The 27,864-nt window shown below is 47.7% G+C and overlaps 2 protein-coding genes across 2 annotated transcripts in view; both read right to left on the bottom strand.

Moving 5' to 3' along the window:
- The window catches only part of Gan (gigaxonin), a 60,582-nt gene extending 45,213 nt beyond the window's left edge, over positions 1-15,369 (bottom strand). The window contains exon 1 of the mRNA XM_050143907.1: positions 13,266-15,369. Coding sequence (XP_049999864.1) covers positions 13,266-13,432 — 167 coding nt within the window. The 5' untranslated portion in view covers positions 13,433-15,369. The remainder of the gene's footprint in view (positions 1-13,265) is intronic.
- A 4,028-nt stretch (positions 15,370-19,397) lies between these two features.
- Bco1 (beta-carotene oxygenase 1) overlaps positions 19,398-27,864 on the bottom strand; it is a 45,420-nt gene continuing 36,953 nt past the window's right edge. Inside the window, exon 11 of the mRNA XM_050144087.1 lies at positions 19,398-20,945. Coding sequence (XP_050000044.1) covers positions 20,887-20,945 — 59 coding nt within the window. The 3' untranslated portion in view covers positions 19,398-20,886. The remainder of the gene's footprint in view (positions 20,946-27,864) is intronic.

Raw genomic sequence — 27,864 nt, 5'->3', positions numbered from 1 at the left:
AATACCCAGTAATAATGAAGATGGAAATAAGGGTCCGGGAAGATGGCTCAGTGGGTAAAAGGACTTGTTCTTAAACTAGGAGGACCTGAGTTCAAAACCCCAGCACCCACACGAAAGCTGGACATGGCTCCATGTGCTTGAGGTCACAGTCAGGTGATCCTAGGACATGGCTGGCAGGCTGGTCCAGCCACAACGGTGGGGTCCTGTCTCAAAAGACATGTATGTAGCCAGCAGCAGATGACGGTGCTGACACACTCTTCTAGTGTCTGTGTGGACACGCAGGTGTGCCCACCCCACACACCATATAGAAAAGGGACAGGGGACAACCTACTTGGAAGGAGGAGTGTGACCACCAGGACTGAAGGTGGCCGCGCACGAGGTAAGGGACCTTCAGACTTGGGAGAGGGAGGAGGTCAGCAAGTGTCTTGGCACAGACAGTGCGGCTGTAGTTGGTGGAAGGCAGAGTAAGGTCAAAATGCTACGCCTGACTACAGCATAGGGTCGGGAAGGGGAACGGTGGGAAGCCGACTGTGGGGGACACAGCAAAGACGTCACTGGAGCATAGAGACCAGCTGTCAAGGAAATGACGGACCGTGATAAACAGGCCAAGTAGGAGAAATGTATTGGTTTTCTGTTGTGGAATAATCTTTTTGTACACGGTGCCTTCTGGTTGGTTTACTAGAGAGCGGAATGGCCAATTGCTAGACAGGAAGAGATTAGGTGGCACTTCTGGACAGACAGACAGAGAGGAGACAATATGAATCTAGGCATGGGAGAGATGCCAGGCGACAGAGAGGAAACAGGAAGTGCAAGATGGAAGAGAGGGGAAAAGTCACGTGGCAAAACAGAGATGACTATACATGGGTTAATTTAAGTTATAGGAGCTAGAGGGACAAGGATATGCTATACGCCAAGCTTTCATAACTAATAATTAGTCTCCATGTCATTTTTCATGAGCTGGTGGCCCAAAGAAAAGTCTGTCTATCGTTTCCACTGGATCTGGAGATTGATTTCAAAGAACGGGTTTAGTGGAGCCATGAGATGCAAGTAACTAGACTGACGACAAAACGGTAGGTGGGGACATAGCCTTGACCAGGAAGTCGAGCACAGGCACCCTCAGAAGAGATGCGTCAGAGTGACATGGAGTCACTGTGCTTTCCACTGAGGCATGCGAAGACTGAGGCACGTTTCAGAACAGGAGGGTGAAGAAACAGTTTCCTGTAAGTGAAGGAGGGGGTGTCCGGTCGCGACAGCAGAAGATGATAAGCATCACACAAAAGAGCACCAAGAGCGCCTCAGTGACGCGCTTTCTACACAAGCAGAAGGACGGAAGTTTGGATTCACAGAACCCATGTAAAAAGCTAAGTTTGGGGAGCAAGTACCTGATACCCCAGCTCTAGGAAGGTGGAGACAGGAGGTTCCCTGGAACTCCCTGGAAGCCAGTCTAGCTGAATTGGGGAGCTCCAGGTTCAGTCAGAGACCTGGTCTCAAAAATAAGGTGGAAAGAAGCAGAGAAAAACAGCCAAAGTCAACTTCTGGCCTTTCTGCATGGCACACCTGCTTGTGTGTGTACACCCACACACCTCAAATAAAGAAGTCAAGGAGGGAAGGGAGGGAGGGGAGGAGAAGGGAGGAAGTAGAGAGAGATGGAGGAAGACACCTGACCTGACCTCTGGCCTCCCTACTCATCCTGACACACGTGCAGCGCCACTGCACCTGGGGACATGTACGTACACAGCTACACAGAGAATGTGCTGACATTTCTGTCTGAACATTTAAGGCTCTAGACCGGTGGCAGGAGGGGTAGTGGGTTTCATCTTGCTGCCCGCTTGAGTGAAGGCAGATTTTACGTTTTAAAAGTGTGTTAGGATGAAGAGCAAGAATATGCAACAGAGACCACAGGACACCACCAAGACTTCAACGTTTCTGACCCTTACAGAGAAAGCATGCTGGTCCCTGCTTTGGATACAACTGCCATGATTTTAAATTTCAGTCTACCAGAGGCAAAACCATGATCTTGCAAACTCACTTCCAAAAGTGCTAAGTAATGGTGACAGGTCTTCTAAAAATGAGGCCCACGTCACTGCTGGTTTTACAAGATAGTGGGTGTAGTCTTTACCGGAAAAAAGTAAAAAAAACAAAAACAAAAACAAAACAAAACAAAACAAAAACAAAAAAACCATGGTGTAGTCTCTCTGGTCAGTGGTTATCTTCACACAGCCCAGCTCAATTGTCCACCCAGAACAAAGGTCCTCAAGATTAGTTCACCTACACCACAGGATACAAAGCAAAGGGAGCTGACATATTTTCTGACTGCTTTATAGGGGTACAGGAACATCAACCAAGAGCACGGGAAACGACCGTACGCAGAGCTGCAGGATATAACAACAGACAGCACAGGCAAGCAATGAGGTGGCTGGCTGCGGTGGCTCATCCCTGCAAGAGGAAAGAAGCAGGACAGTTGTGGTTCAAGGCCATCCCGGCTGTGGTGTGAGACCCTGGCTCACACACACCAACTGCCCAGCATGGTTATGGGCATTTTTACTGAGATCGAAAGATCTGACGTGACGTGAGTTCACTCACTCAGAAATGAACTGAGCTGGTTTCTTATGACAGTTTCCATTTTTGCATGGGAAATACATTTTCTCAATTTAAGCCCAGTTTTTGTCATTTCCAAAGTCAGGCAGGAACATTTACATTTTCAAAAGCAAAGCGGGAAAACACATGCTAACATTTCAAGATGAACTCAAAGGCAGAATAGTAATCCGGCACCTTTTGAAACAAGTTCTTCTCAAATGAAACAAGCAAGATTCCCTGCCCTGGTCACACCCCGACCTTTAGAAAACACACAAGAGAGACAGATTCATGCAGAGACGTGTCAACACCTCCAGATTGTCTACTTGGGAATTAATTTCTTTTAGATGCCATTGAAACGTGGCTCCTTCAATGACCTTGCGACTTCACACAAAAGGTCACGTCATACCCCTTCGCTGTGGCTACTGTGCCTGTCATTTTATGTAGTTCTGGAGGCCAATAGGCTAAAGACAGGTGTCAGGACGCTTAGGCTCCTCCTGGCTTATCCATGCAGATGTACTTATGTAGCAGAGACAGAAACAGGGTGGGGGGTCGGGAGAGATTCAGTGAGGAGATTCTCTTCCTCATTAAAAAAGTTCATCGGGTTCTTCTTTGCCACAGTATACAAATGGCACTAAATACCACAGACACCCTCTTTCCATTTTCTTTCCAAACAGAACAGTGAGGAGGAAGAGGGGAGGAGGAAGAGAATTTGTGGCTTTTCAGATACAGCAAGCCTCCTGAATAAACACAAAGGGGCGGTAGGAGTTCCAAGAATTTATCTTTCACAGAAGTCCAGACCAGAGTGCTACGGGAGCTCTAAGGGGCCGTCTGCTTTGCCTTCATAAAGGAGGCAGTCTGAGCAGGACAAACAGTAGCTCAAGCCCCACCCCCTCGGAGGTGGCTCCACTTACAGCATTGTGCTCCAGCTCCAAGCTACTCCCATGCTTCTGGCAGCTCCTTAATTGTAAGCCGCTGCTATAACTGTCTCCAAACAACTTGACGCTGCACATGGCTTTCCAAAGTGTTGTCAAGGGAATGAATGCTTCTCCACAAGTCCCCAGCCCCGCAGGAACAAGGGCTCTCTCTCTGCAGCGAGTTTCTGAATAGAGTGCTCTCCGCTCCCAGGCCTCTTGCACCACAGCAACAGCACAACACAGGGCCCCCTCATCGGTTACTCTTGGGGGTACAGTGGCTGCTCTGTCCGTCTCCCTCCACACTAACATATGCTCAGCCATGAAGTGACATGCTCGGTCAAAGGTTTCATCTCACAGGGCAGCGCACACAGCGTGCTGAAGCCCGGCACCGGCACTCACAGGCTGCTCCTGTCTAACCTCACACACAGAAGATCCCCTTACGCCTATAGCACCTCTAGTCTGGATGACAACATGATGGGCCTTCAAAGCAGGCACTCCACTGTGTCTGTTCCCTTCTGCTTTTATGTGGGTGCCGGGATCTGAACGCAGGTCCTCATGTTTGCACAGCAAGCACTTCGCCCCTGAGCCACCTGAAGCAGGTCTTGAAGGATGGACATGAACTTAGCTGCTCCAAAGTAGCAGGAGGTCCAGGAGGGCAGAGACCAATCACAGTGGACAGAGCCACACGTACACGAGAGCGAGGCTCTGAGGGACTATTACCTACAGGCCCCAACACCTGTTCGTTCTCTGTTTATTTTGTTTTATTATGGTTAGCTCCCCCGCCCCTGCATCAATTTCTCCTCAATCCTCGACATCAGCCAAACTTGGAGCCTCCTTCTTGTCATGGAGTGAGAACCCATTCTCTCCCTTGCCAGGCCTCACAACAGACAATTCTCCACCACATTCCAGGGGATGTTTTGTAATGACAGCAGCTAAAGACTGAATAAAGACCTAACCAAAGAGACCTGGCCTTCTAGAACCCCTCACCTCCATATGCACCCCTCAGCTACCTGGGCCCACCCACATGTCTGCTCGCTACCTTGTCTTACTCTCCACCAAGTCCCAATGCCAAGACCCAGCCCCTTTGCTCCAACTCCTCAGCTGAGCCCTGAGTACCCTGCCTTCTCTCCAAGTAAGCATAGTTGTCTCACCATTGGCTCCTGCTTCCACCCAGACTCCTCGACCCCTGTTCCAGAGTGGTCCTTAAAGAAATGTGCAAAATAAGACTATACAATCTCTTCCCGAGAACTTGCCAATGCCATTCACAACCCTGCAACAAAATGTCAGCTCCAGCAGGAACTGAGTGGTGTCACGAATGTGTCCTTTTCTCCCTCCCTTAACCCTAACTAGCGGTGTGACACGTGTATGAGGCCAATGATGACATTTCTGAAGAAGTTTCTGACTATGATGGTGGTGAATACCGTCCTCAGCCCCCCTTTCTGCCCACAAGGGGACGGAAGGAAGCATCTGACTTCCTGCTCTTGGGCCCCACTGCAGGAGGAGGCGGCAGTAGACATCTCCATGGCAATAATATGGATTGCAAGTTTTGTGTAGGGGACAGACTTGGACCTTGGCCCAACCAAGACAGGAGCTGTTGAGGAGGCAGGTTGGAGAGCACAGTGATGAGCCTGCCACACACCAAAGAGAATCCACACCAGGAGAGTGTACTGTGACCCTGACACACGGGAGATGGTGGCCAAAGGAGCCCAAGGTTGAGGCTATTCTGGGCTGCAGAGCTCAGATCCTACCTCAAGACAAATGAGTACGGGCTGGAAAGATGGCTCAGCAGTTAAGAATGTTAGTTGCTCTTTCAGAGACCAGCTCTAAGTTGTTAGCAATACCAGGTTGGGTGGCTTACAACCACCTGTAACCCAGCTCTAGGGGCTCCAAAGTGCACCCCCCCCAAAGATATTTGAAAACAAATCTTTAAAAACTATGACAAAGCTGTCCTGTCCTGTCCTGTATCAGCTCCCTCCCCCCTGTCCTGTCCTCTCCTGTCCTGTCCTATCCTATCCTATCCTATCCTATCCTATCCTATCCTATCCCCCCCCCCCCCCCCCCCCCGCCCCGTAGGAAAAGCTAGAACATAGCAATGTTCCTTTTACTAAGAGAGGAAACCTATGCAGCGAGCCTGGGGTCCTTCTGTCTCTGATGCTGTCCTGAAGTACTAGCTGGACCCCAGCCTGCAGAGGACACGGCAGACACAGTATCTGTGCCTCTTCTCAGGAGTCTCACTGCTGTTTGAAATCCTGCCCTTAGACTTCAGACCTCACTTGTCACTAGGCCTGGGTAAGAAGGTTAGAGCGCAGTGAAGAGACTGAACAACACAAACCACTCAAGAGACAGAAGTCTGGGAATACCGTAGGCCCCACAGAACAGACTATACTCAGTTCTTCAGAGGCACAGGCAGCTGGTCATGATGAATGCGAATATGATTAGAAAAACCAGGTTTCAAGATGTATTCATTAGTGCTGAATCCTCTGTCAAGTTGTTCCTAGAGAAGGGAAATGTTTCTTGGTAAAGAGCTAGGAACAATATGGCACAGTGGAGTGTCTGCCTCCTTCAGGATGCAGACTCCAAGAAGGAAAACAAAAGATGGCGCCCCCTCGGTGCTTCTTAACCAGCAGATTTTTTAAACCAGTCTATCTGTCTCCCACTTAGGATGCACACTGCCAGCAAGCTGGTTTCACCGAGTGTTCACGTTATGTGCAGCTCTGTGGAACGCAGGGGTTTGAGAAGGTGAGAGTTCCACTCCGGGTGCCTTCCTCTGGCTCTGGATAGCTTCAATGAGTCATCACGTTGTTTAACAGTCTCCTACACAGAGCCTGTAGTTCACTATTTCAACTAGAATGGCTCATCAGCCAGCCCAGAGCATCCACTGACTCCCACACTGGCCAAACACGTGCTGCCACACCCACATCTTATGTGAGTGCTGGGAATTTGACACCAGGTCCTCAGGCTTGCACAGCAAACACACTCTTACCCACTGCGCCACCTTCCAAGTCTTGGGGCTCGTTCACTCGCTTGCTTCCTTCCCTCCTTTCCTCTCTTTTTTAGGAAGGCTTTATCTTTTTACCAATGACACATTCACTGTGTCAAAACCTTACTTCACCTATGTATTCTTTTCCTGACACCTCTGAGAAGGATGCGGATGCCCTTTCTCCTATGATGGAAGATGGAGCGTGGCAAGCGAGGAGCACAGCCTGACTTTCCCTCGGTCAAACCAGCAGAGGAAAGGAAGATGTCTGGACTTTTGAATTTTCATACACAGGAGATATTCTGGGGATAGGACCCAAGACTAGCAAAACACCTCATGTAATTTTATGTTATTTTTTATTTGTGGATGGACCCTAACACCAACAAAATTCATGCAATTTTATGTCACTCTACGTTTAACTCTGACCTATATGACGTGAGGTCAGGGATCAGGCTCTGGATAGTTCAGATTTTTCAGCCTGGACATTTCCCACTTCACTTTGTGACAACCTAGGACTTTTGTCATCACTGACTCCCACGGGATACAGGAGCGGCAAACATCAGCCCATCACCGTGTGGTTTAGTTGTTTGCAGTAGGGCCCTGGAAGACAGCCCAACTCTGTTCTGCAAGCGTGAGGTCAAGGGCACTGCTGGAGGATGTGCAGCCTTCGCCTCTTGAGAACAGGCCTGCCATCCCACCTGAGCCTTCGATCCCCTGCCTTCTTCAGGCTTCTGTGGCTTAGGAGGCAAAGAAGTCATGGGAAGAAGCACTTAGTTTTCCGGCTGTAACCAGAGCCTGCCATTTGTCACAGCCCACAGCCCCCGCATCTCCGCCCTTAACCCAGAATCCTAACTTGCAAATTATTCATTTATATTATAGCTTCAGTACACAAAATGATAGCCTTTCTCCTCTGAAAAGATGAGGCAGCTTTCTGAGACTTGCTGCCTGCCTCCTCATTTGTCTTAATTATGCTCCCTCTATGGACTACAAGGAGGTTGTAGGCCCCTCTTTGACAGGACGAGAAGAACCGATTAGCACATCGCATAATAGGTAGCGTGGTTCTGACTCCCAAGACTTCAGAGTCCCTATGTGGAAAAGCACTTTACTGGATCTCAACCATAAAATGAGGTTACTGTAAGGATGACGAAGGAGACTGATGGGAAAACCCAGAACATAAGCAAAGGTCAAAAGTGTCGGGGTAACAGAGGACGGATCAATCAGACAAACAGCACCAACTACAGCTGAGCTATGCTGCTAACTCCAAACGGTACCCCACACCAGACAACAACACTTCCCTCTATGTTCCAGCCACAGTCTAACGAGAACTGTATTGATTTATTTCTGCATTTGAAACCCTCCTCTCTAATCAGGGCCTTCATGACTACACTGTGGCAATCGCTGTCGCACACAAACACGTACCTTTAGCCGAAGGGATGAAGCCTAAGAACAGCACCAGTTGGCAAGTGCTTATTGCCATAGAAGCCAGACCAGGATACTCTGGCGATCCGCAGGAGGTCCGAGGGGGTCATGACTACAATAGTTCCCTTGAAAAACTCACATATGAATGCCTTTTAACCAAATAAGATGAAGAAAGAGCATTAAAATGTTTAATTACATTTATCTATTTATGTGTATGCAAGCTCTTGTTCATGTAACAGAGTATGTGTGTCAAGATCAGAGGCCAACTTTTACGAGTTGGTTCTTCCCTTCTACCACGTGTGGGTCTCAGGGATCAGGCTCAAGTCATCAGGCTGACGACAAGAGCCTTTCCCTGCTGCGTATTTAGAACACTTAACTCTAAGAGCTTCAGACTTATCCTTTCAAGCAGTTGCTAGGAAAGCCTTATAGTAGGCAGATAAAAACACACGAGACCTAGATCCATTAAAAGATAAAAGACTCACCTCACACACACCCCCCAACCCCAGATCCTGACAAGAGATGGATAGGGTACCATGAGCCTGAAGGAGTGGTGCAGACTCAGTCAGACCGCAGAACCCAGCCTACTAGAAGAATCCTAAGACATGCAGTAGGCGACCCTGGTTGCTCAGAACCCTCCTGGCAATTGTTCAGAAGCTGCTACAAACTCAAAGTGCTGGGAAAAGATGAAAACGTCAAGGAAATCAAAAGACTGTTGGGAGAGCATCACTCTGCAATGCCTTTGGTTCACAGCAAGGACCTTAGTGGGTGTGGCTGCCTGGGTGGCTCAGTTTCAGCATCAAGGAAACAAAGATGGGTTAAAGGTTACTTAGTTATGTGTGTAAGTCAATCAAGAAAAAGGGCTTTGGGAACTAACCACATGCTCTTATATAGTGAACAACACTAGGGATAGTCCTTAGATCCCAGTGACTTTAAACTTTCAGTCATCCCTAGAGTGGACGTTGACAGTTTCTATGCCACTATGAAACTTGGCTCCCCTCTAAAGCTTAGGCTAACTTCCTTCAGTATTTTCCTCCACACCATTCATCCATAAGTCAAATCTTAGATCTAGATGTCAATGCAGGACTGCCAATAACTAGGCCTGGAATGTACCCAGGCTAACAGTATGACACAATGCTCCTTACGGCACAATGCTACGGCTGCATTCATACACCAGACAAAGTCCCGCAGCGCAAGGCAAGGGGAGCACTTCAGCATTGATGTACATATAACAACACACAAAACGAGAAAGAGACTATCCCTCCACCACACACATGTACATAACAACACACATAAAACTAGAGACTATCCCTTCACCACACACATGTACATATAACAACACACAAAACGAGAAAGAGACTATCCCTCCACCACACCCGTGCACAGCAAACGAGCCACATGCTTCCACATTACTTGGAATTTGGCCTCGTGTGACACAGTCAACTTCACCCCACATATAAAGAAACTGGGTCCTACAAAAGTTCAGATGGCCAGGCTTCTTACTCCACCCTCGCTAGACCAACCAGAAAGCAAACAAACAAAGCCATTTCCATTGCTGACTGACTCATCAAAGGATTAAAAAAAAAATCGTGGTAACTCTGTGCTCTCCAGGACTGAATGCTAAACAGTATGGTAACAGGTCCCCAGAAATGTATAAAAATCTGGAAGGTGCACCGGACCTTCCAGGATCCGGATCTCTGTACAGAGCCACTTTAATGTCACTTCACAGGCACAGAAAGGGTTATTTTCAAACCCCTGTCACCTGCATCGTCTCCAAGCACAGCTGAGGGGGGGGGGGACAGAGCTTCCATCAGGTCAACACCATGGGGCTGGATTCAGAAGAGCCTCAGAAAGCAAGGCAAGCTCTGCAGTATTCCAAAGAAATGTCCTATAACCCAAAAGGCTATTCCCTGGGGAAGGCAGAGTTGCTAAGGCAGAAAAGACGGGGGAGCATCATGTCTATGAGTGTAGTCTTGTCCTTTTCTAAGGCTCTTAGCTGCACTGAGGTATAGTTTTCCCAACAAGCCAGAAGCAAATGCCAGCCAGGGATGGCACTGGGAAAACAGCCCGCTAGAATATAAATGCTTGTATTCATTTTGTTTCAACCGAGTCTCTAAGGTGCCATTTCCATTTGCAGAGCTGAGTGATAAATCACGGGAGAACCTGCCCATCTCCCCTGAGTGTTGTGACATCAAACTTCAGGACACCCTCTACACTGGCCCAACCTCAGACCTCTTTCAGGTGACTAGAAGGAATTTGTTGCTGAACCTGAGTTTTCTGACTTTTTTACTTAAAATATTTCTAATGTCACATGGTTGGAATGGCTACTTACTGAAAAGAAAAATAAATGTCAAACCAAGGAAAAGCACATGAAAAGATTAAACCAATACATTATGTAGCAAGACTTTTTGGGTAGTAAGCAGACTATATGTCGATCAAGTTGCCTTCATTCCTAGAGTGGCAAAGTTGGGTTGATCTTAAACCACCCAACTTTAGACCTCTGATGACGTTTTTTCTACCTAGGTTAAGAACAGTGAACAAATTCATACTTTTAGATTCGCAGATTAAAACCATCACAAATTAGACAGGCAGTGGTGCTCATGTCTTTAATCCCAGCACTCAGGCAGCAGAAAAAGATGGAACTCTATGAGTTCAAGTCCAGCTTGTTCTACAGAGTGAATTCCAGGACAGCCAAGGCTACACAGAGAAACCCTGCCTTGAAAAACCAAAAAAAAAAAGGAAAGAAAATAAAAACAAACAAAAACATCAAAACAACAAAGCACAGACATAACACAACTCTAAATGCTTATATTTTGTTTTACTGTAGTCTCGAAAGTGCCATTTCAACAAAGCTACATTATAAAAGTCCAATAGCATTGGTGTCAAAAGTTATTAAACTAGAGACCTAAAAAGATAGCTCAGTAGTTATGAGCACTGGCTGCTCTTACAGAGAACACAGGACCCATAAGGCCCACAACCATTTGTAACTCCAATTCCAGAGGATTCAATGCCCTCTTTGGCCTCTGCAGGCACTTTACATATATGGTGCATAGACATACATGCAGGCAAAATATGAATACATGTAAAATAAAAATAAATCTAAAAATCCATTAAAATGCAAGATCAAGACACACTGCATGTAAGTATGAAATTATCCAATAAAAATATTGTAAAAATGAATAAAAAACTAAGCTGTGTTTTAATTAGTAATTCAGATGCTTTGAAATATCCTTGAAATTGATAATCTAAAAATACCACAAAATTCTAGCATTTCAGTAGTCAAATTTAACACAATCTTCCAATAAAGAAAATTCGATATTTATATTAAAAATTGATTTATTGATAAAATGTTAGCAATGTGTAATTTTAAGCACAACATAATATTAACATAAAATGTTAACCAACTGCAAAAAACTGGTTAAAGATGAAACTCAAGTCTATGAATGACCATGCTTGACAAGCATTTAAATGGCAACATCCTATAAACCATCAATCTTGGTGTTCTCCAAAGTACATCCAAATACAGGCCACGCTGTCTTTTGGAGCAGTAGGAACAGGAGACTATGCGCCATAAACTTAGATTCAAATCCTACTTCAACCACTAAGTACCAGTAACCCTGATATACCTCAGATCCTCTGAGATAATACTTATCTACTTGGAAAGTGATGGCAGACATGAACCACAGAAGATCTATCCTTTATTTGGAAAGCGACAGACAGACAGACAGACAGACAGACAGACAGACATGAACCACAGATCTTTCCTAACCAGGGAACAGACTTGTGTGGAGATGTAGAGTGTCTGAAACTCATTTCTTTGTAGGAGCCTCCAAGACTAAATGACACAAAAACACACTGTGTCCCTCCTTTGTCACAAGTGAGCTGGAGTCAGGACTAAGTCATCCCCAACAACTCGCAGCTAGGCAGGTTAAGAGTTGAAACATGAAGCAGATCTCCAAACACGGAGCCCAGAGCCTAGCCAGCCAGCTAATATAACCCTCTGATGTCCAATGAAAGGAAGATGATCATTCATTCGATGCGTTTACTCTGGCACCAGGCACTAGTTTCTCTGCGAAGGGCTGGGTAAGAAACAAAAGAAAAATCCTTGGCCTGGGTTTACATTGTGGCTGAGGAAGATGCATCAAGATGAGCAAAATACAGGTTCTTACAGTGGTAAGTGCCATGAGGAAAAGACGGAGACAGTAACTGCTTCAGGATGTGCAACTTTAACAATATCGAATCCACTGGAGTTTTCCTAAGCATTTCCCAAACAGGGACTGCTTCTGGATCCGGGAAAGGTCTGGCCTGCAGATCTAATTTGATTGATTGTCCTAACCTATGAACTGCCAGCTATGAGCTGTCATATTGGTGATCTAAATTTCATATTAACAAAGACACCTGACCCCTTAGTCCACAAAGAGCACAATGTTACAAGGCAAGGCTAGGATAGAAGAAGCCAGAAGTTTCAAGGGCACTTGGATTGCTTTTAAGTTCCAATGTCTCCAAAAACTAAAGATTAAAGTACAGCGTATGTGCTGAGTTCTGCTGGGACAGAGCTCTCAGAACGGCATACACATAATTTTCCTTTTTCTGACTTGCCAATTCTAGTGACATTGTCTACCATTAGTCTATATTTAACCAGCTTACTGGGCACTTTCTCCAGCTTTTAGCTCGCCTGCCTCCCGTTATTAAAAGAGCAACCCACTTTGCCTGAAGGAAAGTTGCTAAAGAAAAGACAGCAGCCTCCTTGCAAATTCTGACCCGATGCTATAAGCTGGGTTTGAACCTTTTCACTACCCTGGTAAATCAAGCTAAGGTTTGGTAGCGGAAGTTTTACAGTGCTCTCTTGGTGGTTACAATCTCTGGGTCCTCAACTACAATGTATCCAAAGAATCCCGGTGGGTCTTTCCAAATTCGCAACAGTTTAACCTGTTTGTAACAAGGGAGTGGCAAACTGACAGTTGGGCTTTGAGGGTGGGTACCACCGAGATCTTCCGGGGTTCTCCTTCGGCCAACACCGCGGGTGTTTGTTTGGTTTCCCCGCGCAGAACCCGGCCCGGCCCACTGTGCGGTGACTGGGAGGTAAACTTCTGCGGGGCTCGGCGGGCCGGGCGGGGCCTGTCGGGGCGAACGAGTAGCTCTTCCCGGAGCAGCCCCGCCCTGTTCGCGGCTGCGGGTCCCAAGACGGCCTGTACACCGCGTTTGGGGTTTTGCAGACCTTCCGGGGCTCCGGGGCCAGGGCGATCTTGGTGGGGAGGGGGCCTCCGGGAGAGGCCCATGGGAGTCCCCGACAGGCTCGGCGGCGGAACCACGGGATCCGCGGGCGGCCAGGCCAGAGGGAGGGAGGGATGCGGAGGCGATGGGCGGCGGCGCCCGCTCACCTGATGTACGGGCTGGCCGCCGCCAGGATGTTCTTCTGCACCGGGATCTCCTCGCCGTCGAGGACCAGGTGCGCGTCGCAGAAGCGCGCCTCCTCCCGGAACGAGCTGAGTGCCCGCAGCAGGCGCGCGGCGTGCTGAGGGTCGGACACAGCGCTGCCCTCGGCCATCACGCCTCCAGCTCCTCCGCCGTCACCCGGCCCGCCCGCCCGCCGGCCCGAATCCCGCGCGCGTCCCCGCCGTCCACTCCGCGCGTCCGCCCGACCGGACTCAGTGTAGCGCTGGAGTCAGAGCTGGAAGCCCAGCAACGCGCCTGCGCCATCGGCGGCGCGTGCGGTCGGTGCCTTTAAGGTTCCGCGACGTTGCATCATCTCTCCGCGACGCCTCCCCCGGATTCCGCCCCATCTCGCAGCAACCAATCAGAAGCCTTCTTCCTCCGGGGCTGGGCTCGGAGCCGCGGGCGCACCCAGGGTGGACGGAGTTTTGGCTGCTTTTGGGAGGAAGGGTTTAGCGGATCGGCGGAAGCGAATACGAATCCGAGTCTCGGTTGTCCGAGTACTATCATTGTTGACGGAGTTGAGATGCAGAGTGAAGCCGAGGACTTACTCCGTTCACGTCCGTTATTCCTGGGCAGAGCGCGGGGTCTGCAGGAAGCATTCATTGAAGATGTCGCGGGTGAAGCGAGAGAAGCGCTTCCTTTTTGCAAGGCTATGGCAAGGACGTTGTTTTCCTCCTGCCGGGTCTGTGGTTGGGTACCAGAAAGAATGGAAGGGTTTTAAATGGGGCTGTAGGGGTAAGGTGTTATGGACGTCATTAAGAGGCTGGGTGGAGCGTAAGGTACGGGTGTCCCAGGCCAATCCATGCTAAGAGTAGATGGTGGTCTGGATCAGGGGGTTCTGTGCACACACACGCGCATGCACAAGATTGCAGATGTGAAGCGGGGAGGGGGTGTCTAGTTAACTGCATGGATTCCTACCTTTCAGGAAAAATAAAGTCTGAAAGGCTGGGAGGTGTAAAGGCTGGATGTTCAAATGGTGGGGCCAGGCTTTCCATACAGGCAGATCAATCAAGGCTGTGACAGTAAGCAACTCTGAGTGAGCTCACCCTACAGAGTAAGCCTCATACATACTGCCTTAAGTTTCCCTGGACGTTGCTGAAAATGCTTGGGAGTGGAGGAAGTAGCTGTCATCTTGTGCAAACATTGGGTGCTCAAACTTCCAGAAAAAAAAAATCTGTTTGTTTTTATTTTTGTTTTTCGAGACAGGGTTTCTCTGTGTAGCTCTGGCTGTCCTGGAACTCACTTTGTAGACCAGGCTGGCCTTGAACTCGCAGAGATCCTCCTGCCTCTGCCTCCCGAGTGCTGGGGTTAAAGGTGTGCACCACCAAGCCCAGCTCAGAAGATTAAGTTTTAGGAGGACTAAGGATCAGAACATTTGGGCAGCGTTCCAGGTACGGTGGGATGGGGCTCTCGCTGCACCCGCACAGCCTCCCTTAGTCCAGAGGCCCCAGGAAAGTCTTGGGGTCTTCACCCTGGAAGCAGGCAAGGCTTTGGAGTCACTGACAGGAATCAATATAACCTGTACTCTCAGGGCAGGAGACCAGCTGAGGCAAGGGAGTTACTAGTGGAGACCCACACATTCCCAGTTCCCCTTTCAAACACAGCTTAGGATCTGTGGGAGCAGTGATAAAAATATCCAGAATCTGCCAAAACCAAGAGCTGGGGAAAGCAGAGGTAAATCACAAGGGAACGCGAGCTACTCCTGAATAAAGCTGGAAGGGGGCTGTGGATCTATGTTGTATAATATTACCCTGTATTTCTGTCTATTGAGAAAATAGTATAATAAAGTGACGCAAGCTCGTGTTCTCTACAATACCAGCCCAGCACTCCTGGGCACAGCCAACACTTTGAACACTGCTCTGTAAGACACTTATTGTAATGCTCTTTTTTTATCCGTATGACTAGCTAACTTCTGTGTATATTGTAGCTTGGCAAGATTGCTAGGTGCTAAGCACTTGGTAACAGGGTACTTGATGCACAGTGCTACTTACTCAGGGTTGGGTGGATGGCAGGTAGTATTTTATTTTTTAACTGAATTTTTAATTGAATACCAAGCACTAAATAAACCTTTCTTGGGTTGTATTTTTGTTCTTGTTTTTTTTCTCAGTTGGGCTGTTGTCAAAAGCGGACTGTTGGAGTGGGGGATAGTTCAGTCTACAGAGTGCTTGCTGTGCAAGCATGAGGACCTGAGCTCTCTGCACCCATGTGAAAGCCAGTTTGTAATCTGGCTGACTTTGTAACCTGTAGCTGGGATTGGGGGAGGCACTGGGCGATGGGCAGGAACATCCCTGGGTTTGCTAACCAGCCAGTTTAGCCAGAATCGCAATCCCAAGGAACTCTGTCTCAAAAGTAATGTAGAAAAATAACAGAGGAAAGACACCTGATGTCACTCTGGCCTCTTCAGATGCTTGCACCCCCAACCCCCCAGTGACGTATATGACTAGGTATTTGATAAGAAGGTATTGCTTGCAAGGGTCATCTCCTCTTCATGGGTCAGGTTCTGAAAGAAACCGCTCTGAAAACAGAATGATGGGCAGTTAGCTCAGGATGGGAGCGTTGTCTCCACAGAAGCAGCCAGAGTGAGTGAAGCTGAAGCGGACTGTTCCTGGTAGAGACAAGCTTCCAGGGTTTGCATCAGGAGGAAGGTGTGAGTTGGGCAGAGGCTCCTAACAGTCATCCTCAGTCGGGAGGAAGGCGATTGCTGCGAGGTGCACCTGCACAACAGGACACAACACCACCTCCACTGTTTGCAGTCTTCCCCACCACTTGTCTGCTCGCTGAACTCTGAGTCACCCTCTGAAACCTTTCAAACACGACCGGCAATCAAGCCTCCTGGCCTCCTGGGACAGGGCAGGCAAGAGCTGTATTTACCATACTGTGCTTTATGAATTTACTGTGGGGCTGGGATCCAGCTCAGGGCTTTGTGTATGTTAGGCAGTTGCTACACCATTGAGCCCAGCCATTTCGGACTTCAGATCGACATCTGCACTTTGCCCTCTTCCTCTGCTGGCTTGTGAGCACTTCTAAGGATGGGTCAGTGTTGGATGCCCCTGTGTTCTCTGGGACTTGCATAGTGCCTGGTGCCTAGTAGATGCTCATACTTTAGTTGGCAAATCAGATAAGAGTAAGATGTAGGATGCCAAGATGAAGAACATAGCCCCTCAATCCCAGGTGATCACCACATGGGATTAAGTGGCAGCAGCTCATTCCACTTAGGGGGAATAGCCTCGTGGGTCTGCAGCCAAGATCCGACTTTAATTCCTTCTCAAAGATCATCAGAAAACTCTCCAGAGAGTTCATGGTCCGCTGATGCTAGGCTGACAGTAAAATATGTCCCACTGAGTTCTATGTCCCAGAAGCATTCAACCTCGTGTTAAGGGGTAGGAGGAGTCCTGAGGATTGGAGGAGCAACTGTCCATCCCAGCGTTTCTGGATGTGCCTTGGAAGGCTTTGCAGTCCTGGATATGGCTCAAACGGAGCCATACTGCTATTAACTACGATCATTGAAGTCGTGCATACGATGTTATTGTTTTTCAGCATTCCACAAGTATCAGATAGGAGCTGTTGTGAAACAGGACATCAGCAAGATCCCAGACTGCCCAGCCAGTTTCAGTCTCTGGTGACAACACTTAAGATCACAGCCTCCAGAGGAAGGGCTTCCAGTGTGCGTAAGGGCATGCGTGTTGTCTAAAGACCAAAAAGGCTGTTTGCAAGGTAATAGTAATAGCTGGCGAGTAGACCGGCTTTCTAAAGAGTTGGCCACCGGGTCCTCACAGCAGGTGCAAGAATCCTAAAAGCAGACATGTGTCTCTCAATAATTCTCTATTCTCTGCATTCCCCTCTGCTTTTACTTCCTCACCGAGCATGTATCATATTTACAGTCGAGAAAAGAAAAATTTCCATTTGCAAAAAAAATATATATTAAAAGCTTTCTTCTGTTGAAAACTGAGCTCTCAAGAGAAGCATCCCTTTGGGAACTCCGGCTTTTATTTTAAAGTAACTGTTAGCCCAAGACAATAAACACTGTAATGAAAAGACGCAATCAGGAGTTTGAAAACATGGGATCAGATGGGCTCACTTTATTGAAGAGAAAGTTGAAGTTCAGACGAGTCAAAGGCTCCATCAAGGTCATTCGTGAGACTGAGGGTAGAACGGGCTGAGGTCGGATTTCTGCCTTCCAGCCCTGTGAGCTTTTCCATTCTCAAAGGCTGTCTGTTTATAGATACTCACTGGGTTGAGACGGTCTCTTCTGATTCATTTTAAGGTAGTCCTTAGACATTTTATTGGGCAAATCTGTCATTTGTCCAAATCCATAGATAGCTCTTTCTGAAAAGCCCAAGTGCTTCCCAAATCGCTGAGTCAGAGAGCAGGTCAGTATTTATGATGCTCGAGTTGATTCTATGTACTTCCCAATGCCCAGAGAAGTGTCTCAGAACCCAGGGAGCTAATTAAATTGTAACAAAACTCCATGAAGGTAGAGGTTAGCCTTGTGCCCCACCCAGGATCCATCCCAGTGCCTGGCATGCACACTAGGTGCTCCCTACAGATTTGCTAAGTGAATAAATATTAATAGGAATGAGGGATAATTTCCAGTCCCTACCAGGTAATGCCAGGTGCTGTTTCCCACAGTTCTCCACTGACCTCCAAACTGGCTTGCTTAATAATAACTTCCTGACTCCCTGCGATAGCGAATGGCCACCTGCAATGTATGCAGGCCACAAAGTAAACTCATGAGGGCTGAAGAGATGGCTCGGCAGGTAAGAGCGCTGGCTGCTCTTCCAGACGACCTGGCTTCTGTTCCTAGAACCTATATTGTGGGTCACAATCGTCCATATAACTCCTGCTCTAGGGGATCTGATACTCTTCTCTAGCCTCCTTAGGCACTGCATGCACACACACACACACACACACACACTCATAAAATAAACACATTTTAAAATTAAAAATTTGATTCCTCAAATCTAATTACAATTCCTCCTAAGCATGTGGTAGTACTCTGATAGTATTTGTTTACACAGTGGCAGAAATAGGGGTCTTTTTAATAGGGACTGGGGATGGAACCCAGGATCTTGTGCACACAGACAGCTATATACTTGGATCTATGCCCCTAGCCATTGACCCCGTACCCCGTACTGTGTTTGGGGCCCTTCATCCCACTCGCCAGTGAACTCCACAAGGTCCAAGGCAGACTGCTCTGCCTCCAGCCATTTCAGCCTGGCCCAAACCATTTGATCCTCCCCCACCTCATCCTTCCTTGGGAATCCTTCCTTCCTGACAAGGAAGTCAAATAAAGCCACTTCCGGTTTACATAGCCTCCGATGGCTTTCTGTCAGACTTAGGAGGAAGAAGATCCAAAGCCCTTCTTATGCTGAACAGGACCCTGAGTGAGCTACAGCCTATGTCCTGTGACCACAACCTCTAACGTCCCTTCTCGGTGTGCACTAGCCACACTGGCAAACTTGCTCCTCCCGGGGCAACCCTAACTCATTCCCACTTCAGGGCCTTGGGATCATCCTATTTCTCTGTCAGGGAGTCTACTGATATTTTCATTTTGCTTCTTTACTCTGTTTAGAGCTCAGAGATGATGCCTCTCTACCCCCACTTCCTCTTTCTTTGGATATTTAACCCCTGCCTAAGTTATATACAGGTATGTGTGCACTGCGCGTCCTTTCTGGTTCTCTGTTCTAAAGGCTTTCACGAGCCTGCACAGGGGTTGTTTGTTTGTTTGTTTGTCTTTATCTTTGTGTCACTAGACCCTAGACGAAGCTGGAATCAAAATACGTTTCTTAAAAGGCTTCCTTATTGGGCAGACTTTGCTTTTCCTCTCCTGCTCCCTGGCCTAACTCTGCACTCCAAGGATACGAGTTATTGAGCGTGATTTAAAGGACCCAAAATGACACTTGTAAACCTTAGATCGCAACAGCCTCAGGCATAGGTTACCTTAGTAACTCTTTCAAACAAGGTCCTGTGCTAGAACCTTTGTTTTGTCCTAGTCAGGCATGTACCACTTTATAAAAATGCAAACAATGTATAAAAAGTACTCAAATTTTATTCTTTAGCAAGAATTCTAACTACCTGGCTGTGGGGTGTCTGGTAAGCTGGTTTATCTGGTAATATTTACATGGTATAAATAATTCATTGCACTTTGGACATATCTAATCATCTGAACTCATTTGAATCCTCCTTACCCATTGTACTTCCTCTGGGTCTCAGCCTTGGAGGCTGGGGAAGTTTACATAGTATTGTCTTAACTCTTCCAAAGGAGACCCTGACAGATGCCCTCTCCCCCTATAGGGCACCAATGACTGAACAAAGTAACTATTCCATCAGAGCAGGATGAATTTATTGGGGTTACTTACAGAGTGTGAGGGATAGGTTACGTACAGGGACATGTGTGACCCCCAAAGTCTTACCTGAATGTAGTTGTGATTTCCCTAAAGCTGCATAAATGACCTGCTTCCTCTCCATCCACACCTCCCTCACTTCAATGAACTTCTCAGACTCTCTACAGTATCTCATGAAACCACAGGCATCTGGGGCAGAAGTGCCCACAGCTGGGAAGGGAGCCCAGCAGGAAGTGGCTGAACCTCAGGTGAGACACAGCCCTCCCGTGGCGTCCATGAAGGGAATGTCAATTGACCGGAGCTTGGTGGCTCCTGGTCTCAGCTGCTCTGGTTAAAATAGTTAAGTCTAGAATTCCCAGAGCAGTCAGAGACACAGCACTGTTTCTCTAAACCTGGGGTAGCCAAAGCACTTCCTCACCTGGCGATGGGGAGGGCACAATGAGATGGCGCTGGCCAAGGCCAGCACCAGGGTCTGGCACTCGGTAGGCACTCCACGCGTGCTGTATTGTTCCTCTTATTGTCACCATTTCTCCTACCACCATTGCCTTTGGTTTTGGTGGGATCTTGCTCAGCTTGGGAATTATCAACCTGTAGTTGACCTTTAAGTAACATCGAGTTTCTCCTCCTGTAGAGCCAGCACTGTCTTCAGGGCTGAGTTGATATTCATCTCCCCTTTTGTTTTTCTTTGACCCTAATTCTGAGAGTTAGGTGAACTTTATTTATCTCCTAACTTCATCACGTGGTCTTGCCTTCCATACTAGATCTTTAAATACCCTGTTCTGTCTCCCTTATCTCATGCTGCATGCATTTGTTTATGTTTCACAGGCCAGCCTTGGATTCATAAAGATCCCCCTGTCTCTGCCTCCCGAGCGCTGAGACTAACGGCGTGTGCCACCATACCCCACTTTTATTATTTATAATTATGCGTGTCTCTGTGTGGCTGTGTGCACATGAGCACAGATGCCCGTGGAGACCAGAGGCGTTGGATCCCCTGGACCTGGAGTTACAGTTGGTTGTGAGCCATCCAGTATGGATGCTGGGAATCAAACTTGCATCCTCTGCAAGAGTAGCCCGTGTTCTTCACCACTGAGCAATCTCTCCAGCCCGCCTCCTTCTGATTTACCTTTAAACACTTCAACCAATCCAACTATTTTCAGAAAGCAATCAGACAGACCTCCAGAGCTGGTACTTCATCCGCACTCCGCTTGAGAAAGCCTTGTTTTCATGCATTAGTCTGTGATCGGCCTCTGATGTATGGGTTTTCTGAATGGTAGCTCAGTCCTACAGAGACAAAGACACCTAAAGAGGAGATCCACTCACACCTTGAACAGCTGTTCATTCAACCAAAATTCTAAGTGCTTACAATATGCCCGTCTCTTGTGGGAGACCATATGCAATTAGGGTCAGCACTAAATCTAAGGAGCTAATTGGCTACTTGGGGAAGGAATGTTTAGAGAGCAGTAATTTAGTTGGCAAAGATGACACGGCCTGCTTATTCAGATTGGTGTGTGCGCACCTCTGGGAACACAGCGGACAGGTGCCATCCCCTCCGTCAGTCACCCCATCTCTAACACGTCTGTAAGTCCCTATTCTTTCCAGGTACGAGTCCAGGACGACTTGCGGGAGTCAGTTCTCTTTTACTAGAGACTGAACTGGGCCATCATGCCTGGTGGCAAGCATCTTTAGCCACCGAGCCAAGTCACCAGCCCTTTCTCATTTTCAACATGTCTACCGTCTTTCGTGTCCAGCCCTCTGCACTGAGCCTCCCGAGCCTCTCAATGGAGCCAGGCTGGCCTCATGCAAATAACTGATTTGTCTTCTGTCCCTGGATCTGTGCCCAGGGCCGACAGTCCGCAGCATCACTTCCTTCAGCTCCTTTTTGTCTCATTGAACCCTGAACTCTCCTGGAGTCTAGCTACCAGCCTCGAATCTTGCTTCTGTCACTTTACTGGTTGTCCTGCTACTGCGATGGCCTGAATGGGGCTCCTAGCTAGAAACAGCTGTCTCACTCGGATCCCACATGACCCCCATTGGTCATGCAGTTCCCGTCTGGAACAATCCATGTTCCACTGGGGAACTTGCTGGATGCATAGCCACGTCCCGCCACTTTGACAGACACACCTGGGCCCCCGTTACACCTTGTGTACCTTGTTTTCTCGTTATTCTGAGAAACTGCTTGACACAAACGACTGGCTTACAGTCTCAGACTCTTGTTGGCCGGCTGTGTACAGCCCCATGCATGACAGCTGCAGTTATTCAGATGCCACTATGTGCCACTGTGTCCAGCACCTGACAAGTGGTCAGTAGACACTAACGTGAGAAAGCAAGCCTTGGGGCTGGAGAGGAGACTTGGTGGTTAAGAGCACAAACTGCTCTTGTAGATGACCCTAGTTCATTTCCCAGCATCCATGGCAGACAGCTCATAACCGTTTGTAACTCCAGCTCCAGGGATCTGATGCCCCCTTCTGGCCTTCTCAGGTACTATACACACATACACACACACACACACACACACACACACACACACACCTACAAACACAGAATCACAGATGGAGAGACGGCTCACTGGTTAAAGTGTTGGCCAAGCAAGCTTGGGTGATGAAGTTTGGATCCAAGAACTTACTTGAATGCTAGGTGGGTAGAGTGGCTTACCTGTAATTCAAGCCTGGAAAGAAAGAGACAGCAGAACCCAGAGCAAGCTGGTTGGCAAGACTAGCCATGTCAGCAAACTCTGCGTTTGACTTCAAGACCCCACCTCAGTGAGTGAGGTAGAAGAGTGATGGTGGATAAGATCCAACACTAACCTTTGACCTCCACATGGATGCAAACACATGTGCATCTGCACCCACACATGTGCAAACATGCACACCACATACACATGAGAATGAAAATGAAACAAAAACAAAACCAAAGCAAAATAAATAAATAAAAATAAGTAAAAACAATTACACCTCCGATATTGGTGACAACAGCTGGAACTTCTCTCTTTTCACTCCCCTGGGAGTTTCTTAAATAAGGGGTCATTAACTCGGTTTCTCTATAATTACCACTTCCTCTGGTGCTCATTTGTGGAGCTTTGGGTGCCTCCCTGTGCCGGGAGCTCCCTTTCCATCACACTGACCGACCCTCTAAAGTTACACACCAGATACTCCCATGTCATGGTCTAAAAGACTGTGGCTCAGCGAGGTGAATACTGGCCCTCAGTGAACCTGCAGAGCAGCCAGGACTTTGCATCCTGTTGTTTTGGAGAAGTTTGTGTACTCCCACAATCCGTCATGTGTCACTCGCTGCCCATCTGCGTGTCCCCAGCATCTACACAAGGAGCCTGGCAAACAGTCAACAAGTGGAATCAAACCTAAGAGGCTCAGAGCCTATACACGCGTGAAGAAGGGAGCATGAGTTTAACTGGGCCACTGCGGTTCTGAACACGTCCCTCCAGGTCCAGTCAATCAGCGCTGCAGATAGCATCTGGGCTGGTGGCTGTTGTCAGCGTTGCCCTCTTGGGAACGGGTGGTTTCAACATCAATAATTTGCACTTTGTGGCTCCCAGGTGTGCTCTTTAATCAAGACAATGCTGTCCTTCCAGAGGAACGGGTTGTCACTTTTCACAAAATTTGTCCCATTTAATGAAACTTTTGTTGTTGTTGTTGGGTGCCTAATGAACTGCTTTCTTTCTTAGTCTTGAGCTCTTAAAATGGTGTGCCAAGAATCTTGGGGAGTCCCTCTCTGGGCAGCCACCGCAAGCTTGGCCTCTGCAGCTCTATTCCAAGTGTCTGAGGTGCAGGGACCGTGGGCAACCATCTGAAGCTCTTGTGGCCCCTGACTTGGATAGGCAGGATTTCAGCAGATCATAGCCAAGACAGCATGTGCCATGATGGTGTTTCATGCTGAGTGGTGCTGGGATAAGCCTTGGGAGGGATAAAGAAGGAATCGGATTCAAATATGGTCTCTAGGAACTTCTAAACCTCCCTGCCTTGGGATAAGACATAAATAATGAACAACTGATTTGGCTGAATGGGGTGACGAGTAGGGAGTGTGTCTGTGAGCGACAACGAGATGCAGCCCCTTCCCAGAGCATCGCTTGGACTCAGACATGGAGAGGTCCTTTGATGTTAACACAAGCTTTAAACGCCATGGCCAATGCTGTGGCATCTTCATGCCTGTCTTGGTGGACCCCCACACCGCACCTGCCTTCCCTCTTTTTCGTTACAGTGGGAAAATGAACGATTCGGCATGGATGCATGGATAGATGATGGATAGACAGGTGATGAATGACGGATGAGAGACGGAGCAGAGAACAAGACAACGTGTCACCACATAACGAACAAGGTACACTTTCTATCATTAATTCTGCATCCTTTGCACACCAAAAGTCCTTTCACCTCACACCAAGAACAAAACACTAGAATGATCCCAGTTCAACTGTGAAGAAAACTGCAGCCTCCAGCAATAATGTCCCAGGTCTTACATAATGGAGATTGGTCAGCTTCAGCTCTGAGCCAGGAGTGGCCACATATAACTGCAACTCCAGCACTAGGGTCGGAAGTGGGGGTTGGAGGATCTCTGGGGCTTGATGGCTGCCAGCTTAGCTGAAAAAAGGTGAGCTCCAGGTTAAATGAGTGACCCTGTCTCTAGAGAATATGGCAGATCAACATAGAGAAGGCCAGAAGGTGCTTGTGGTCACCTGGCACCTTCCCCCAAAGACATCTAGGTCCTGCAACCTGTGAATGGGACCCGCCATAGGTCTGAAGTAAAGATCTACATTTACAGATGTGTCCAGAGTAAAGATCTAGAGATGGAGACACATCCCACAGCATCCCAGAAGGCCAATGGAATCACAGGGGGGAGGCAGAGGAGGATTTGATCCAGATGTGCCCCTGGGAGCAAGGGCAGAAACTGTGTCAGGGCTTAGTTAGGGCTAGAGGGTGAGTCAGGGAGAATTCCTCCTAGACCCTACAGAAGGAAGGTGTCCCAAGATTTCTTGCCTTTTATTCTCCACAACGGCAAGTGAATCAGTGTTCACTGCTTTAAGCCAGCGGTTCTCAACCTGTGGGTTGTAACCCCTTTGGGGGTCGAACAACTCTTTCACAACGGGTCACTGAAGACCATCAGAAAACACAGATATTTATATGACAGTTTATAACCGTTGCAAAATTACAGCTATGAAGTAGCAAAGAAAGAAATTTTATGGTCAGGGTCACCACAACACGAGGAACTGTATTAAAGGGTCGCAGCATCAGGAAGGTTGAGAACCGCCCGCTTTAAGCCATATGCAATTTATGGAATTTGTTTCATCCACAATACCTTCCTTACCCCTTCCTGTAAACACCTGGTCTGGCACAAGCTGGTTTGTCAGTTTACACACACTCTCCTTGTAAGAAATCTTGGTCCCCACCCTTAGCTGAGGGAATCACCAGCCACGTGGACAGAGCTGTCCTCCTACATCAATTCCTAGGTAAGGTGAAGAGCCCCAAGGAAGGTTAGGAGCTGGGGCCTCACATCTGCCCTGCCCAAATGACAGGAAGAAAACAGAATCAGAAGGTCAATGACCTTCACCACTCCCGAGGCCACCCAGAGGCTCTGCCGCCTTCTGAAAGGGCAGGAACTATGAGACGTCAGAGACCACTACTCATCCTACAAACGCAGTGGATCGACTTTGTAGGGGAAATACTGGAAAAATGTACTCGGACGTCTGAATTGAACCAGGTATCATAGATGTTACCTTCTCCAGGCCCCACTGAAGAAGACAAGAAGTTAAAATATCCATAGAAGAGCGAGTTATGAAGCTACCTGTGACTGTGGCTTGCATCTTGTTTTCTGGGTTTGAGCAAAAGCCTAGTTTGGGAGAGAGAGAGAGAGAGAGAGAGAGAGAGAGAGAGAGAGAGAGAGAGAGATTATGTGGGATGTCCTTCTGTATATGTGTTGCTTTTATTGGATAATGAATAAAGTTGTTTCGGCCAATGGTTAGCATAGGAAAGCCAGGTGGGGAACCCAAACAGAGATACAGAGAGTAGGTGGAGTCAGGGAGATGCCATGATGCCATCTTGCTGCTGAATGAGAAGGGCGCTGGCAGTTTACTGATAGGCTGCAGCCTCGTGGTGATACACAGATCAATAGAAATGAGAGCTAGCTAAGAATATGCTTGAGTCATTGGCCAAACAGTGCTGTAATTAATATAGTTTCTGTGTGATTATTTGGGTCTGGGTGTCCGGAAAATAAGTGAGCAGTCTCCATCTACACACACACACACACACACAAAGAGAGAGAGAGAGAGAGAGAGAGAGAGAGAGAGAGAGAGTTTTATCCCCCGTGACGGTTTGAGTAAGAGTGTCCCCTATTGCCTTGGTCCCCAGCAGATGACACTGTATAAGGAGGCGTAGGAGGAATAGCCTTGCTGGAGGAAGGGTGTCATTGGAGGTGGGGTCTGAGAATTTAAAAACTTGAACCATATCCAGTCGCTCTCTCTGTTTTGTGTTTACCATTCAAGATGCTTGCTCTTGGATGTCCCTGCTGCTATGCCTGTGGCTTGCTGCCAAGCTTCCCCATGTGCTGGTGATGGACTCATATTCCCCAAAACCATAAGCCCCAAATAAACCCTTCCTTCTATAGGTTGCTTTGGTCACGGTGTCCATCACAGCAGCAGAAAAGTGACTAAGACTTTGGAAGGGTTCTCAAGGCCAAAGGTGACAAACATAACCATATGCTAATGAGGAAAACAGACCCTCTATCTCACACCGAACACACAAGGTAGTGACATATATAAAACCAGGAACAGGTTTTCATGGCCACGGGTTAAACAATGGCTTTTCAGATTCACCATCTGAGAGGCAGGTGGATCTCTGTGAGTTTGAGGCCAGCCTGGTCTACAAGAGCTAGTTCCAGGACAGGCTCCAAAGCTGCAGAGAAACTCTGTCCTCTCGAAAACACAACAACAACAAAAAAGCAATCTACCATTCTATGTATATGCAACTTTCCCCCAACTCACTCCAGACCCACCCTCTTTCTCCCACCCCCGCCCAACTCACCCGCTTTATATAGCCCATAGACTCCAGTCTGTGTTGCTCATATACTTCTGGGTGTGGGGCCATCCACTGGAGCATAGTACCAAGGGCTACACCCTGAAAGAAAACCACTCTCCCTACAGCGCCCCAGCCAGTGGTAGGGCGTCATGGTAAAGGTGACTAGCTTAATCTTGTGCAGACCAATTTTTTTTTTTTAAATGAAAACTGTACCATCGCCTATATTCCAGGAAAGGGATGGAGTCTAGAATTTCATGCAAACTGACCCATCAGGGCAATAGCTACCAGGGTTGGGGACTGGAATAAGATGGTAGGTGGTACCCATGCTGCCATGTCCCAGAGAGGGAGTCATATGCACCCATGAAAAGAAGGTGCATGACCTTAACATGACCTGTTAAGTGCAAACAGTGGAAGGTTTTCAAGCTGGTATGTGGCTCATAAACAGATCTCTAACCTGTGGACTCTGCACCCAAACTATGGAAGCTACAGGAAACACATCAGAATGCATCCACTGACTTTTCTTTGGGTCATGGGACTCTCGGTGTTTTTCTCATCTTATTTTAATCTAGCCAGGTGTTCTACAAGGAACACACAGGAACTTATAATCAGAGAACACACACTCCCTCATCTGTCTCTCTCCCTTCCCATGGCTCTTTCTTGGGAATTTAGCTCTATCGTAGATAGATTCAATAATCTGCATCTACCTCTCTCCTAGTCCCAAGCTGCTGCCTCCACCTGCAGGAGCAACCCTTTGCAGGTCCCCCAAAGGTATTTTCTTTTCTTTTCTTTTTTTTTTTTTTTTTTTTTTTTTTTTTTTTTGCAATTTTAAAAGACATTGATCTTGAAATTTAACAATCATTTTACTTTCACAGGATCCCCCAGAAAGAACATCGCCCCCATGACAGCTGGAAGTAATTCTAGAGGACGATGTCCCCTCTCCCAGAAAAGTTTGCCCCTGGGTTTAGGGACACCATATTAGGGGTGGGGAGGTTGAGTGTCTTTGGTGCTCAACGTTCTCTCGGGAATAGAGCGGTGTTGCCAGTAGCAATTGTGTCTCACTATCACGAAACTCTGAGTTATATTAAAGGCCATTTTCTACAGCTCTTCGAAGAGGTTGAAGATTATCTATCTATATTGAGTATAATCTCTATATATCTAAAGAATCTGATTAGTCTAATTAT

This window comes from Alexandromys fortis, unplaced genomic scaffold (genome assembly GCF_014885135.2).
Source record: "Alexandromys fortis isolate MF-2015 unplaced genomic scaffold, M_Fortis_MF-2015_v1.1 scaffold_1, whole genome shotgun sequence".
Lineage (NCBI taxonomy): Eukaryota > Metazoa > Chordata > Mammalia > Rodentia > Cricetidae > Alexandromys > Alexandromys fortis.
The sequence above is the reverse complement of the archived record's forward strand: the minus strand, read 5'-3'. Positions and strand labels throughout refer to the sequence as shown.